The following is a 17,230-nucleotide window of genomic DNA, read 5'->3' as shown; positions in this document are numbered from 1 at the left end:
GTGGGTGTAGCTCTTTGGTTTCCAGCCAAACTTTTGAAATATCATTCGTTCCCTTGACAGATACCCAGAAGCTTTTACATGCTTTTCCCCTCTCTTAGAGGGAAAGCTCAATTTCAAATGATATATTTTTTCCTGTTTTCCTTCTTTCTATTAATCCCTAGCAAAACAAGCAAGAGAAAGTATTTCTATCCCCTTGTAGTCCTTCACCAACCCAAATAAGATCACTGTTCTCTGGAGTTATATATCGCCTTACTGATTTTCTCTTAAGTAGCTTCAACATATTTTTTTTTTTAAATAAACTTTATTCCCCTTTCATTATTTCTGCCTTTCTATCAGATTCATATGACACTCTTTACACCCTGACCTTTACCTTGGCAGAATTTTTAAGTAGGAAGATCACTGGAATTATTTCATAAAAGAATTAGCAGAAGTTTTAAATTTTGAAATGTTTACTTTCAAGCTCTTTAATGCAATAGAAATAGAAGAGGCTGATTTCTCTCCTTGATTCTGATGGGAGAATATAGGAAATACTATGATGTATTTGAGATCATTTGTTTGCATTGCTCCTGTGCTGATGAAATAGCCAGACTCTTTTGGTCTCATCCCTTTATCCTGTTTGTTCCTTCCAGAAGAGACATTTCTTTATGATAGTACCTTTGGAAAGGGGCTGAAAAAGTCACTGTGGACTTTTAAAGTGCTGTCTTCGTCATATCAAATGTTAGCTCCCTTTAGTTTATACTGTGGTCCCTTTCCTTCCTAAACGTACAAGTATGCCGTACAGGCAGCTAGTTTCTTAATTGGACTCTTCCCAGTTTTTGCTCTACTCTACGTCCTTAGCTCTAGAAAGAATAGCTGTCATACAGCATGAACGTCCTCAGCCTTGCGTCCCCTGTGTGGGTGTTCTTGCCTCCCTGCTTTCTCCTTCAAGTTCTTCAGCCCTCCCAGAGAAGCCAGCCTCACACGTTTTTCATTCGCCGTAAAGGCTTGCCTGCACCTCCTGAGTTAGAGGAAATACTTTGTTATCGTGGAGAATCTAACAATGTGGCCTCTTGTGGGAGGCCAGCTTGATAAGCAGCACGTTTTAAGTAGTAAACTGACAGGGCATTTGCCTAAGTTTTGTCCAACTCCTCAGAAAAGCCTGTGCATTAGGAAATCTTTTTTTTTTTTTTTGGAGACAGTGTCTCAGGCTGTCGCCCTGACACAGCTCACAGCAACCTCCAGCTCTTCGGCTTAAGCGATTCTCTTGCTGCTCAGCCTCCCAGGTACCTGGGACTACAGGTGCTTGCCACAACACCCGGCTATTTTTTGTTGTTGTTGCAGTTGTCATTGTTGGCCCAGGTCAGGTTCAAACCCATCAACTTTGGTGTACGTGGCTGGCGCCGTAACCACTGTGCTACGGGTGCCCCGCTGCATTGGGAAATCTTCCTACTGAGAAGCAGGTAGCTATGGATTCTGTTGAGCACAAGTTAGAGATCTCCCCAACACTAAGGAACTGCTTTGCTTCTTCTTGAGGATTTCTGCAGCTCCGCCCAGTTACTGGGAATCCCAGATTTGTAAGCCATTGATACTTAGAGAAGCAGCTTGAGTCATCAGCTTATCTAACCAAGATCCTGTGGCTTGTATGTTTTCTCGGTATTGGCAGAGGTAATAGCAGAAACTGTTCACAAAAACCAAACTCAGACGTGTTGCTCATTTATTGTGTTGTCAGAAATCTCGACTGGGGCCGTCATTCTTTGATAATCTTCTGGAGACTAGAATCTTAAAATAAATAGGGTGTGAAGTATTAGCACACCTTAGCAAAAATTATTAATAGTTAAAACTCATTAAATCTAATGACTACTTTAATGTAGAATAGGACCCTTGGAAGAAAGGATTCAGAATATAATTTTTTACTTTGAAAATTTTCAAGTGTATCTTAAAACTGGTATAAGGAACTATCATGTGCCTCTCCCAGATTTAATAATTATCAAGATTTGCTGTATTTGTTTCATCTATTTCTTTTTGAAATAGTTTTTAAAAACAAATCCCAGACAGTGTCATTTCATCACTACGTACTTTAGGATGCATCTAAAAACCGTGGACATTTTGTTGTGTAATGATAATGCTGTTGGTATTTAGCCAAATAGATAGTAGTTCTTCAATATTGGCAATTACCATTTCACAGATTGCCTTAAAGTGTCCTCCTCTCCCGTTTTTTATAGTTGGTTCATACAGTTAGGATCCGCAGTCTTTACGTGTGCACCTTCTGCGTCAAGTTTGTAATTCCAGAGAAGTCCCTCCTTCATTTATTCCCTTGCCAGTAGCTTATAGAGATCCAGTTAGTTGTCCTGGTTAAACTCTTTCCAGCCGGATGAGCTGTCCGGTAAACTGTCCCACATTCTGGATTTCTCTGTTTCTGGTCAGCTAGCTTGTTCCTCTTTCCTCCATATTTCCTCCAAATAGAAATTTGGTCTGGAGATTCAGATTCAGTTTTAACTGCTTTGGCAAGAAGACTTCCCAGTAGAACAAAAGGATTTCTGACACTAAACAGGACAGAAGAGTTGGAAAAGGTTTTGAAGGCTTGGTGCTGCCTCTTGGATGGCAGATGAAGCTTGAGGAATTGATTGGTCAGGCAAGCGCGGGGGAGGCTGCACTGAGGACCAGTGTAGAAGGGAGACAAGGTGACAGCAGAGACCTCAGAGACCAGCTCTGCAGCTTTAAAGCTGCCCAGGGCTACAGGAATCAGAATTCAAAGGAACCTTATTAAAGTCACACAGGCCTGAGTTCTATTTGATGTCTAAACGTCATTGCTACCAAGTCTTCATCAGCTTCTCTCTGAACCATTGTACAGAGAGGGAGTGTATGACCACTGTAAAAACACAGACCTTCCTGGTGGTGGAAAGAACGCTGGGGTCAGGGGGAGACAGACGCACATCCATTCACTGGCTGTGCAGCCTGCGTGTTGGGCAGATCCTTTGACTCCTCGGGGCTTCAGTTCCTTTACTGGCAAAATAGACCTAATGATGTTTTTTGTATCTGTTCCAAGGAGTTTGGGGTGTGAAAATTGTGGGTGTATATAGGGGTGCTGTCAGTGTTAAGTATAGGAATGGGAAGAGAATGTGGTGGTATCATCATGCTTTGATCCCTAAACTCTTGCTTATCCAATGAGAACTGATTTAACAAATGCCTTCTGCATTTTAAGTACTAGAGAACCAGAGGTGAGTGAGGTAGGTCAGATCCTTGACTTTGTGGAAAGCACCTTAAAAACCACCTCATCTAAACTTGTATTTTATGTAGCAAGTGCTGTAACAAGGACCTCAAGCTAAACTACTCTGCCCCAAAGGATAGGAAGAAATAGATTTGAGCAATATTTAAGAGGCAAAATTGATGCAACCTGGTAATAGATTTCATGTCGGGAATGAGAACAGAAGGGAAGGATTTCAAAGACTGGATTTTACCACTGGGATCATTACAAGGTAGGAAGGAAAGCTCTATGTGAATTAAACACACAGAGTTTAAGGTGCCTGTGAGATATCGAAGTGGTAACATCCAGGACAGTTAGACAATATACAGGGCTAACATTGGAAAAACAGAGCTACAAAGGATATGCAGGAGAACCTCTGTAAGATGACCATCCGGGGCGCTGTAGCAGACTGGTCAGCATGCAGAGGTGGTCAGCATAAGGAGCAAGTTCACTGTACTGACACGTACATGTGGTGCATGTCCAGTCTCTGAACGTTTTAAAGGTCACCTGAGGGAGGTGGTCAACTATGGAGGGTCTACTGTGAATTATCATGTTCTGGATGGCAGGTAAAGCTATGGGATAGATGAAAAGGCCCAGAGACAGGATGTTGAAAGTATAGTACCTCCAGACCAGAATTGGATGTTCTGTGATTTGAGATGCCAGTTAAGGCCTGCCAGTTGGTAGATACTCTTACAGTTACTCAATCATCATTAAACTCTAGGGAAAGAGAGTGGAGCTTGAGAATATAACTTCCTATGTAACATACTCAAGTGAACTTAAACTTGGTTTTACCATCACATTAAACTCCATAATAGTGAACTTAATGTTTCCCTTAATGCCAGTACTCAAAATGAGTTTCTAAGAAAAACGTTCCAACAAGTATGCAGCAGTAATTATGCAAATTGATCTTATTGTTCATGCATTTGATGGCAGTGTACTCTTTCGTTCACAGAATATAACAGCTTGGAGAAATAATCATCCTTCGAGATGATCAAGTTGGGAAGAAAAGCAGGCTTCCCATTAAATGTGGCAGTATCAAGGATAAGCTACTGGGGAAAGGAAGTGGACAGGGAAGTGGGTGTATTCTGTTCCTAGATTACAGATTTCTGGGAAGCACTTGTTCTGTATCCCAGGGAATACACATGGAGGGCTTATACTGGAGGCTGCCAAGCTTTTGATACCTTGATCAGCTCATGTTAATCACACCATAGATTTTCTCTTAGGAGCATGAGTTTATCCTAAAAGCAATCTCGTCTCATCTTTTTACAACTATTAGTAAATACATTTTTTATATAAAAAGGACAGAAACTTATGAGAATCTTTGGTGTTCTAAGCTTCCTGTAGGAAAGTTTTTTTCTGTTTTAATAAACTCCTAAAAAAGAAAAAGAAGGCCTACTTTAGTCCCAGAACAGACGGCCTCATGCTAGAGGAATAGAACCAATACCTTACACATTTTCAGCTGTCACATTAGTAATCTGAGTTAATCTAATAGCAACTAAGCAATAAAGTGACATGCATGCTTGGGTGTGTTTTATGTTCTCTACGGTGACCCTAGATTTGAAAACCTTTGATAAGAGAGACTATGTTAACAGCAAGGGCACTTAGCTGGCTAAAGCAATAATCCGAAACGGAGTTTTCAGTGAAACGATTCTCTTGAACTTGCAAGATACGTTTTATTTTTTATTTGTGCTCTGAACACTTGTGAACACAGCGCATTTGGGGCAGGGTTACGTACGTCTGGGTGACATCTGAGGCTGATGGCTCACTGAAACAATACAATACAAATGCAACGGCAGAGCAGCCTTCATGTTGCCCCGCCACCATCAGCTCTTCTGCAGTGCGCGGATTAGAAAGACCAAAGCGCTCCCTTTGCTTTGTAGCCGAGCTGTGATACAGTAAAGATCAGCCTCCTGGATCCCCACCCTGGCACGAGTTCAGTCTTACAAAGCAAAAACGTCACTGGATTTTATAGCCTTCCTTAGTTCTTTCCTGCTTCCCTAGGTAGCAGTTAAAGTATTCCAGGTGCCCTCCATGCCTTGCAAGAAAGCTTAATATTCCGATGAGCTTCTGCCAGCCTTATCAGTGTTTCCCAACCTGGCTTGTGTTCCATTACCAAAATAACCCCGTGCTATCCTGTTGAATCGTGTAGAGCTTCACTTGTCAGAACTTGATTTTACCTAATTTTCTGCTTGTCTCCCAGTTTCTTATTGTAAGTAAAGTTTTCCTTTTTATTTGTTACTGTTTTGATTTCAAAGAAACTGAGCGTTCATTATAGACATTGAAAGAATGCAAAAGGAGGAAGATTTAAAAAATCATTGCTCTATTAATATTTCGGTATTTGCATCCTTTATGCATGTTTTTTTTACATAATTCTGATGGTGCGGTATACATATTTATTATTCCTGTCTCTTTCTATCTAACATTTGTTACAGGCATTTTTACATGATTTTATAAACTCTAACCTTTCTAAATGGTTTTCTTACTGAAAAGAAGATAGCACTTTCCCACACTGTGAGGCAGCCAGATTGTTGATGTGATTCCATAAAGATGCAGGTTGCTTTATTTCTTGAACAGCCATCTCTGGAGAACCTACCCTATATGAGCAGAGTGATCAATTTTGAGGATACCCAGGCATGTAAGACATGTCACCCAACAAACTACCTTCTACTTGCATTTGAATGACATGTACAATGATTAAATTTCATCAAAAACAATAACTACTAAAAGTGAGCCCCACAATATTGTCCAGCCTTGGACATTGTCCATATTTTGGGGGAAGGTGTTTATAATAATAGCAGGCTTTTCCGGGAACCCAAAGGAAGGATTGTTTGGCTCAGAAATAAGCCATTTGGGTTCAGATCCTGAGTCATTACATGTAACCCCATGTCCTGGTCAGTAGCCTCTCTGTTATAGGATGTGGTAGTGCCTGCGCTCACCTGCTGACAGGCTTGTGATGATAGAATGAGATAATTGATGGGAAAATGCTATTAAAAAGTTGAAGTCTCTACACAAACAAAAAGTATTGTTTTGTTTTGTAAAGCCACCTAACCACCCCTCCCTTTTTTTTTTCTTACTGCACAGCCAGGTAACAGTAAAATGAGTTAGGAAAAATTTTAAGGTTTGTCTTTGAGTCTTTCACTGCTTCTGTGAAACTTGAAACACTGATCACACTTTCAGACATACGACCTATGGAGTAGGGGGTTCAAGGACATGTCACAGCTTACAGAGGGCTGCATGCCAGTTGAAATTTGAAAGTGGCATGGATTCACTGTTGTAGGCCCTTTGGGGAGTCGACGTGGAGGGAAGTGTCTGGAAACACAGCCTGCCAAGGGTTCTCCCTGTCTTCCTTCTGCTCCTGATGCTTCTTTCCTTTATTGAGTCTACTCTTTGGGCTGAGTGTTTAAGAGCAGCTTCTGTTGTCGTTGCATGGGTGATAGTCAACTTTCTTTTTTTTTTTTTTTTTTTTTTGTGGTTTTTGGCCAGGGCTGGGCTTGAACCTGCCACCTCCAGCATATGGGACCGGCGCCCTACTCCTTGAGCCACAGGCGCCACCCGATAGTCAACTTTCTGTTTTGGTGGGAGACTGTTCTTCAGGAACAAATCAAAATAATTTCTTCTGGTAGGGAGATTCCTTGAATGAATGTGAACGATTGAGTATTTTGAAGAATGCCTTACTATTCTTGGTGGTTGGAATAAGAAGATAGGAAGATATAACTTCTGTGAGGTACCTAGCTTGCTGAAGGAAAAGGTACTTATGTGTACCTCGCTGGTGGAGACCTCAGCTGTGCACAAGGCAGCATAGAGTTTTGCATATAGTATTACACATGTACATATAAGGTGACAGAGGACTGGGCTTCTAGGCCCCGCTCCAGAACTGGGGGCTTAGGACTAACAGGATCTAACACGCTAACTCTACTGGGCTTCTCTAAGCTGTAGCATTAGTGAGGGTGAAGGATTCTTTAAAATTGCATTTCTGTGCCTTGGTACTTTTAGTCCTTTGTCAAAGTTATACCAAAGCCCTTCATTTATGCAGAGTTATTTGATGGGTTTTAGTTCTGGGTTCTCCTGAATGCCCCGCTCCGTAAATGCAGCTGGGGAAAGGGAGTGCTCTAGTGTGTGCAAACTGACTGACAGAAGCGGCTCTCACCAGCACGTTGAGCTCGTCAGCACTGGAAAATTGCTTGGGGAACCTGCCTCTCCATAAGCAAAGCTCACTGGTTCTAAATACACCTGATGATGTGTCGCACTCGAAGCCCTTTCCCCCTGCTCTGAGGTTCTTTCTGTGCTTGAGTTTTACTTAAGGGATGTGGCTAATTTACTTAATTTCTTGGCCATTCATTAGAGTGTCTAAGAAAGTTGCTTTATTTTTACTGGAAATTGGTTTTCTGTGACCTTGGGGACCATAATTCACATAGAATTACAGATAAGAGAATTTCTTGTCACAGCTTTGTAGTGTCCACTGTAAGTTTTTATGTACCTGTCTCTTGAATTATCTGTGCTTTCAAAAACAGATGTTCAAAGCCACTGACAGGTGAAGTTCCAACTCCAGTTCCAATATAGTAAGCACACTATCCTTTCCCTTTGAACACAGCGAAAAAATATCCACCACCACCCCGAAAAAAAAGAAAAACCCCACTGGTCAGACTATATGAAGCAGCTATTAGAGAAATTAAAAGTATATTGTAGGCCAGGCACAGTGACTCACACCTGTAATCCTAGCATTCAGGGTTGCTTAAGGCCAAGCGTTCGAGACCAGCCTGAATAAGAGTAAGAGCCCCGTCTCTACGAAAAATTAGCCTGGTATGGTGGTGGTGCAGTAGTCCTAGCTACTTAGGAGGCTTAGGCAGGAGGATCACTTGAGCCCAGGAATTAGAGGCTGCAGTCAGCTCTGATGATGCCACTGCATTCTAGCTTGAGAAATCTCAAAAAAAAAAAAAAAAAAAAAAGGTAAATAAGTAAATGGTGGCAGACAGATTGGAGAAGGAAATCCAAATGTAATGCATGAAGATCCAGCTCTGAGTTTCCTGTTTTGTTTTCTACCCATGTCTCCTGCCTGGACTCAAAGGCAATGCAAATCCCAGCATTAGACAGAGCCCCAAGGAAGGAAAGAAAAAGAAGCTGGTTTGAGACAGAGACTGGGAGCAGTCATACCAGTTTCCGTGCTAGCCCTGTTAACACTTAGAAGTTTTCTATGCAATTTTTTAAAAACATAATTATATCAAACATTTTTTCTGTGTTTCGTCTTAATAGAGGGAACCCTTTGTGATATGTCAACTTCCTACACAATGATTGTGAACTTATTTTTTTATGATTACAGCAGGTATAGCCTCTTTCGGGGCTTCTCAGACTTTAATGTGCATTTAAACCGCCTTCGATGCTGGTTCTGTAGGTCTAGCTCAGGACCTGAGAGTGTATCTCTAGCAGGATCCTGTCTCACCAGTACTACACCAGACCAGGCTTTGTATAGCAAGCAAGGGAGTAGTCGTTTTACAGTTCCCATTTAGATTGCTTCCAGTGTTGCTGTGGGATATTTGTACATGAAGCTTTTCTTCACATGTGGTATTGTTCCTTCAGGTAGACTCCTAGAAGCAATGTAACTGGGTCCGAGGTTATGCTTTGAAAATTTTCTATGTACAGTCAAAGGCATTGGGTATTCTGTTGGTCCCATCTCCCTGACAGCACCTCTGCAGCACATGTGGGCTGTTCACTTTTCAGCCCCAACATTTGAGCTACTGCACAGTTCTTCATCTGTCCTTCTTGGTGACCTAGCAAGTCCCTTTTCTTCTTTTCTCCATATTTGCTCCCTGCTTTGTAGAGTATATCCTTTGTACTTCCTGGAAAAGAGTAAATAAGTGATAAATATTTTAAAAGTCTATGTATCTGAAAAAGGCTTTTGTTTATCCTTAGATAATATGGCTGGGTATAGAATTCTAACTTGGAAATCGTTTTCCCTGAGACTTTGAAGACATTTTTCCAAAGCTTTCTGTTTTCCAATGTAGTCTTAGTCTTATGATTATTATGATATGAAAGTCTTATTCTAATGATTATTTGTATGAATTTTATTTTTAATCTTGGGAGGCTGTAGGTTCTCAGTCCCCAATTTCTGAAATTCTGCAACACTAAGAAACATCCATTTCTCCTGGTTTATTGGGCATTCAGTGATCCCTTTAAATTTGGACATTCGTATACTCTGAGTGATGTGTTCAACCTGCCACTCTTAACTAGAAATCTTGATAACTTTTTTTTTTTTTTTTTTTGCAGTTTTTGGCTGGGGCTGGGTTTGAACCCACCACCTCCAGCATATGGGGTCAGCGCCTTACTCCTTTGAGCCACAGGCGCCGCCCAATCTTGATACCTTTTTTTTTTTTTTGTAGAGACAGAGTCTCACTTTATGGCCCTCGGTAGAGCACCGTGGCCTCACACAGCTCACAGCAACCTCCAACTCCTGGGCTTAAGCGATTCTCTTGCCTCAGCCTCCCAAGTCGCTGGGACTATAGGCATCCGCCACAACGCCCGGCTATTTTTTGGTTGCAGTTTGGCCGGGGACGAGTTTGAACCCGCCACCCTCGGTATATGGGGCCGGCGCCTTACCTACTGAGCCACAGGCGCCGCCCCTTGATAACTTTTTTTAAAGGGAAATTGTAATGAAACATGTTTCCCAAAGCTGGATTGTAATCAGTTAAAAGTTGAAAAGGGGTCATGGTGATTAAATTGGCCAACCAGGATTTTAAGAGTTCTGTAAAGTGTAAAATATAGACAGTCACATTTTCTTTGATAGAGCAAATAAAAGTTGTAATTAGTGAGTTGTTTAAGCCATTATTGCTGTAGTATGCAGCCTAAACTTGTGTCATAGGAAGGTAGATTAATTGATAAACTTTTTTCACTCTTATTAAAAGGAAAAACATCTAATAGCCGCATTATTTCTGAAAATTAAAGACACATCCCTTACTCTAATTTGATCCTTGAACATTTACATACCAAAAATAGTCATGTATTCGACTATCCAGTCTCCAGCGAAGTTAGCAAAACAATTGTCTGCTAGGCCAAGGATGCCAAAAATACATGTCTAAATTTTTCTTAGACTAGAGACTGAAATTTTCTTTTCTCCAAATGACAATTCTGGTAGGTCAGTTATTCAGGTAGAAGTAGTCCTTCTCTATTGGTACAACAAAAATAGTTGGGAAAACATCTGCAAAAATGTGTTTTACAAAGTTCTAACATAAGAGGAAAGTTCTGAAGCCACATGATTCATCTGTGGGACCATACTTTTTCAAAAGACTACCCATGGAATGGGACAAACTTCACTGTGGGGATGTCAATATAAGCTAAATTCTGGATGTGAATAGTAATCATAGCACACTTTCATGAGGGCCAATAATGAATCTCTTCTCTTTTCCACCAGCTTTTTGGAGACTGGGAAGCCCAACTGCGGAGAATAATGAAGCTTATTGCTGGAGGCGGCTTGTCCATCACTGGCTCCCACAACATGTGTGGGGACTATCTGTACAGTGGCCATACGGTCATGCTAACTCTCACCTACTTGTTTATCAAAGAGTGTAAGTTTGAATAAGCCTTCCATTCTCAGTCCTCACCTGCCACTTCTTAATGGTCTCTGATAAATCACATTTTTTGGAGAGGCTTCAGAGAGGCAGCAGCCTTGTCACATGAGCGTGCCTGGGATGCAGCTGGCACCCAGGGACATTTCGGGAAGGATGTAGCAGCACCTCTTGAGGAGTGTCAGCCGTGGCCTTGGAGTGAAGGCATTTTATAGCACAGCGTGCAGGGTGTAGCATGAGCCACTTGTGCAGCTGCACCAATAGCCAGAAGGAGGCTGGGCGCAGTGGTCCAAACCTATAATCCTAGTACCCTGGGAAGCCAAGGCAGGTGGATCACCTGAGCTCAGGAATTGAAGACTAGCCTGAGCAAGAGTGAGACCCCGTCTGTACTAAACATAGAAAAACTAGCCAGGCGTTGTGGTGGGCTCCTATAGTCCCACCTACTCAAGAGGCTGAGGCAAGAGATTGCTTGAGCCCAGGAGTCGGAGGTTGCTGTGAGCTGTGATGCTACGGCACTCTGCCCAGGGCACAGAGTGAGACTGTCTCAAATACACAAACAAAAAAAGAGCCAGAAGGAAATCTGTGTGTTCTGTGGTCTTCTTTGGTATGATGGGCTGTTAAACAGACAGAATGAAAACTGTTGAACTGTGCAACTATTCACAAATTTCCCTTCAGACAGAAATTTTAACAGACTGGCATACGTAACCCTCAGAAACTGTCACCAACCAGCCTCATGTGGTAGTGACACCAGTGAGACGGGGAAGTTAGAACTAAACCATGAGGGTACCAGCTGCCGATTTAGCCCTTTTGGCTTAATGTTCTTATTGTGCCAGTCAATCTGGAAGCATTATTTCATGGAAATTTATTTTATTCTTTGGTATATAAATATGTACATTTAAAAAATAAAAACATGAAAGACAAACAAAAGTATATTAATAAAAATAAAAAAGATTTGTTTTGCAAAATTTGGATTCAGTGAAAAGGCTGCAGCAAGGACCTTGAAGGCCACGCGTGCGGGCTTACGTCCCCAGATTTCTGCCCCCAAGCTAAGATAAGGGAACAATGGAAGGGAAGGAAAGGTACACTTCAGGGCGGAGATAGGAAAGGGAGAGTGAATTTTAGTAATGTGTCATCAGAATTGTAAAGGCATGTCTAGCCCTTGAACCATGATATAACTAACCGGGTTTGGAAAATGGGAACCATATTGGCCAGATAGTAGCAGCCCCAAGAAAGGGATCCCTGTCCCCTTCTGGCCAATACCTGAAATCCTTTAATGGTGTCAAGGCAGTGTGCCATGTGGGGAAACACAAAATTCTGATTTTGGTGCTGTCATTTACTAATCCTGTGACCCTGGGGAAACCTCTCTTAAGTTTTAGTTTTTCATCTTCCGGATGAGATGTTGATATCTATCGCATGGGTGGGGAAGAAATGATAAAAATTAATGTTAAAATAGATGACACGTGGGTACTCAAAGTTGCACAGAGAATAAATGGTAGCTTCTATTTGTTGCTGTATTGTTAAGGTAGCAAATAAAAATATCAGTGGAACATTAACTAACTGGCTACATGAACCACCATTTAAATTTGCAAACTTCCCCTTCATTCCCTCTATTTCTGCTCTCCCTTATCCAGCTCAACTTTTTTTTCTGTAGCCCTTAACACCTAACATAGTGTGGATTCCTTTATTATAATTATTGTGTCTTGTCTCTCTTCCCTACTAGGAAGGGATCTTCCCGCAAAGACAAGCTCTTTGCCTGTTTCATTTGTGGGCCCAGGCTCTAGAGCTGTGCCTATCCCTGGCTTACTAAGGTGCTCAGTTGGTTGCACAGATGAATGGTTCTTGGACCCCTTGATAATTTCATTAAAAGCCTGAACCTCCCCCCTCTGATGTGGCAGGGGTAGATCACATTCAAGTCTAAAATTTCAGAACCTCTGAATCTCTGTTCATTGAGAATGTGAGGCAGAAAGGCACTAACAGAGATCTGGGTGTTTCTCTCAGGGGATGTCCCAAGTGAGGGGACAGAAAATATTTATCTAAAACTGTCCACCTTTGGGGAGGCACTTGGATCCAAAAGAAAACTATTTGTATTTGAGAAGCAGAAATCCTAGAGACTTTCAGATTCATGTATACTAATTTTATTTGTAGAACTTGGAAGGGAAAAGGAAATAAGACGGACGTTATCAATCATAACTGCTTAGTCCTTATGTGAGAGTCTTTGGAGTAATAGGTGTTGATTTTTGAATAGAGCATTAACCCCAGATTAGCTACAAGTGAGTTTAATGAAATATTAGTGGATAGTTTTTTTTAAATGGAGCATAATGTATTAACCTATCCTTATTTGATTAAATTCATCTCTTAACTATATTTGTGCTTATATGCATCATGTAATAACCAAACAAGAATTACTATTGCTAGTAAAATCACTTCATAAATAGCTGTTTCCATTCTAACCTTGGTTATAGATTAAAGCAAAAGCCCTTAGATTTGGTAGCCCGAGAGACCCATTTTCAAAAGGAAAGACCAAAGGTAACTGATTCAGAAGCACTAGTAGACGCATGGCTAGGTGCCCTGGGTATCATCTGAATAATGGGACTCTTGTAATTTCCTCTCCTTTCAGATTCCCCTCGACGGCTCTGGTGGTATCACTGGATTTGCTGGCTTCTCAGCGTGGTTGGAATCTTCTGCATTCTCTTGGCACATGACCACTACACTGTGGACGTGGTGGTGGCATATTACATCACCACGAGACTCTTCTGGTGGTATCACACTATGGCCAATCAGCAAGTGAGTTTTTCCTCCATTTAATTTTGATCTTGGCATCTGCTGCTCCTGGCTTGGCAGTGCTGGTTTGGGGTGGGGGTAGAGGAATAGTGGGGTGGAGAATCCATGGACGTCTTAAGCTTCTCTGTCTTAAGGGGTAGTCAACTTCACAGGATTGTATCATCTTCTGTGACACTGACTCTCTTCAGAATCAAGAGAAAAGTGTGTTAATATAAGGGCGTAGGAGATTGCTTCCTTCTAGAACAACAGTGTCTCACTCTCATAGTCCACGAAAAGCCTTTCCTAAGCCTATGTACATCCGCTCATTGCTTGAGTTGTGGTTCTGTCCTCTTCACCCTGCCATGGGCCCATCACCAGCTTAATGCTTAGCATTTAATTAAGTCTTTCTAGTTTTAGCGTAAAAGAATAACTGAAAAGCTAACCAGGGTATTTACTTATAGGCAAGAGACAAGTGAGAGACAAGTTCTTCCTGCCCTGTGGGATTAGGGGTGGTTTCTCCACTGAGGGACTCACTGCCTAGTTTACAGATGAGTGCAGAGTGTAGAAGGGTGCCGTGTGGGAGAAGCTGGGATGAGGGGGTGGGTGTGGCACAGGTCTGGGGACCTTTGAGGATTTTAACATGGGAAGTATTTGAACTTAAAGACTGTGAGAAATCTATGTTATTTTTTTGTTATCTTAGGTGCTAAAGGAAGCTTCCCAGATGAACCTCCTGGCCAGGGTGTGGTGGTACAGGCCATTTCAGTACTTTGAAAAGAATGTCCAAGGAATTGTACCTCGATCTTACCATTGGCCTTTCCCCTGGCCAGTAGTGCACCTCAGTAGGCAAGTTAAATACAGCCGGCTGGTCAACGACACATAACAGCTGTACCCAGAGAGGGGAAGACGAATTGTCCGAAGTGCTAAGAACTCCATGAGAGAAGATGCCATAAAATAAACACCTCCCTAATCCTGTTATCTTTCAAAGGTTACCTTGACTTAACCTATTGAGTTACCTGGTCAGCACTGTGATCTTTTTTTCTCTCCAAAGGACCTGAGTTGGACAACAATAAAGAAAAATTTCACCTATCATGCACTGTACACATCTCCTGTTCATAAGTTTGGGATTCACATAACCCGCGACCACCATGTTCCTTTGTATATGATGCCATAGCATAAATGTAAGCTTTTATATCATCAGTTCTGGTCTTTCCAGTCACATCTGGAAATAAAGTATATTATTTTCTTGGGAAAACATACTTTTCATATCTCTTGCCCCAAAGATTGGGCTGAAAGCCATTTTCTAGCAAATGTCTCTATGAAGGTTTCTAAGTACCTGAATGGGGTTTGATTCTGAAATCTTTCTACCTATTGCACCGATGTTCAAATGAAAATGACAGACGCGGAAAGGTTGGTGACTTTGGGTTTGTAAAATCAGCAGAGACAGTGTGTCAAAAAGTGCAAAAAAAAAATTCTGTTATAAAGTGATTTTCTAAGTATTTCCTAACTTTATTTTTCAAAATGATGTTATGAAACCAAATTTAAAGATTTTTACATGTCAGAGAGAGGAAAGTTAAAAATGCGTCTTGGGAGAGAAATTTGTCTATGTTTCTAGTGCCTTTCTTGTCTTGATTGTATGGTCAGTAGGCAATCTTACGTGTTTTTATTTAAAATAAAGTATTCCATGAAAATATAAATATATATATATACACTACTAAATTTCGCATTTATAGCTAAATTAAATCAGAAGACTGCTTATGGTTTTAAAGTTGCAGTGAATAAAGAAGGGGGATGTTAATCCGAGTCAGAGCCTGTTCACATATTGTGAGCAGGTACCAATGACACGTACCACTTAAATTATTTTATCATCTATTTGGTAGTTCAAATCTTAACTACACAATGAAAAACAGCCATGAATATCTTTTTTTAAAAGAGAGTTTTGAAAATGATCACTTAACCTAAAACTTGAAAGCTATGAATTAGTTACCCATACTCTCATGACAACTTTGTTGGTAAACAACAAAAAAGAGATCTATTTCTTTAAAATGTATTTGTGCAGAAACTGCATGTAATTCTGAGTTTTACTCCTAACATACATATGTTTGGGGAAGTATTCTATTCTATACTTGCCAATGTGGAGAACAAAATAGTTTTTTAAGAATGAAGAAGTATATATATATATCCCTTCTGTATTTTACGTGCAACAGAATTATCTTCCGTAGGGTTTTTTTGTGTATTCACAAGGTGATATTTGTATTGTAAAACAATAATGGTGAAGGAAATTAAAAAAGGCTTTTAAAATTTTGTTTGTTTTAAATCTTTGTAAAGTTACTATTCCAGAGAATATACTGATATCTTACAGCTTACCTAGGTCATAAATTAATCAAAATGCACTTTTTAATAAAAACTGAAACTTAAAATAAGTGGCTGTTATTTCTAGTGTGTTCTTGTTCTTCACAAAAGTCTTCAGTGCATTATTAAAACAAGATAAATAGAAAACGAGTTTCACAATTTCTTCACTAACTTTGTATGTTTGATGTGGGATTTTCAGTAGTTATCTGGCTTCCCTCCCCACCCCCCCTCGGGATTCCTTAAAATGTATTTTAATCTTCAGTAGCCTTACAGGTTGAGAGTATTTTTTAAAAAATATATAAGAAGAATCACAGGTGAGTTACATTCAAACTGCAGAACCACTGTTTTGACTTCTCTAATTCTCGACAGAGTCACTTTTTCCCCTGTAATTAGAAGCACTGTGACTTCTCCAGTTTAGACAGAAAAGTAAATCCGAAGTAAGAAATAGAGTAATAGAACTTTGATATTCAGTGGTAATGGAAAAAGAGCTCGTTAAAAAGAAGAGATAATGATTATCATTATTTCTAGGGTAGTGAGGAAAGGAAGGTATCAAAAGTGGAGGCCTTTCGTAAAGGCTGTGTTCAGAGAGATCAGAAATGTAAAACCAGTAGATCTTTCCTATGTGGGGTTTTGAACTTGTGTGTCAGGTGGAGAAAGTGTGGCGGTGGCCTCCTAAGGCAAATAGAGTAGAACTGTAGAATAGGTTTGCATGTAACTGTTCCAGCCTTTCACTAACTTTGACTACTGGCCAGGTTGCTGCACACGGAAAGGGAACGTAAATTAAGTGGGAATGAATTATTGGCACATGTTAAAAATAGAATTTTTTCTATGAAAGTAGAAATAATTACATAGAAGTACTTTTATGAGTTTACATACCACATAGTACTAAGCAATTCACTTGCTGATCTTGCCTGACTGCACTGATTTATGAATTAACTTCTGGTTCTGTGGTTTGTGAAGTCCAGGAAGGGCAAAGAAATCTCATTGTGTTCTGGAGAGCTGCAGTGCACTTGATAACACCTGTCTGAATAAGGACATGTGCTTTTTCAATACCTTTCTTCCCTCAACCCCCCACTGCCCCTCCACACTTTATAAGTTAAGCAATTCACATGCATTAGCTTGTTAACCCTCGTACTCTTACAAATTGTAGTTATTATCCTCATTTTACAGATAAACCAAACAACACGACTCAGATATATTAAATCACTTGTCCAAGGGCTCGCAACTGGTAAGTGTTGAAAATCTCGTGAGAGTCCAGTTTCCACTATTCCCCCACCCCACCAACACTGAGCTTTCATAAACTTTTTATTAAGTATGCAGTGAGAGAAATCTCTGTCTACAG

The 17,230-nt window shown here is 40.6% G+C and overlaps 1 protein-coding gene across 19 annotated transcripts in view; it reads left to right on the top strand.

Moving 5' to 3' along the window:
• Positions 1 to 15,959, top strand: part of SGMS1 (sphingomyelin synthase 1) — a 297,687-nt gene extending 281,728 nt beyond the window's left edge. For all 19 annotated transcript variants that reach the window (XM_053582627.1, XM_053582640.1, XM_053582635.1 and 16 more), the window contains 3 exons: positions 10,626 to 10,779; positions 13,397 to 13,563; positions 14,240 to 15,959. In XM_053582627.1, the coding sequence (XP_053438602.1) occupies positions 10,626 to 10,779; positions 13,397 to 13,563; positions 14,240 to 14,419 (501 nt within the window). In that variant the 3' untranslated portion in view covers positions 14,420 to 15,959. The remainder of the gene's footprint in view (positions 1 to 10,625; positions 10,780 to 13,396; positions 13,564 to 14,239) is intronic.
• The last annotated feature ends 1,271 nt before the right edge of the window (positions 15,960 to 17,230 follow it).

The sequence above is a fragment of the Nycticebus coucang genome, chromosome 3 (genome assembly GCF_027406575.1).
Source record: "Nycticebus coucang isolate mNycCou1 chromosome 3, mNycCou1.pri, whole genome shotgun sequence".
Lineage (NCBI taxonomy): Eukaryota > Metazoa > Chordata > Mammalia > Primates > Lorisidae > Nycticebus > Nycticebus coucang.
This window is presented reverse-complemented; position numbering and strand designations above follow the sequence as displayed.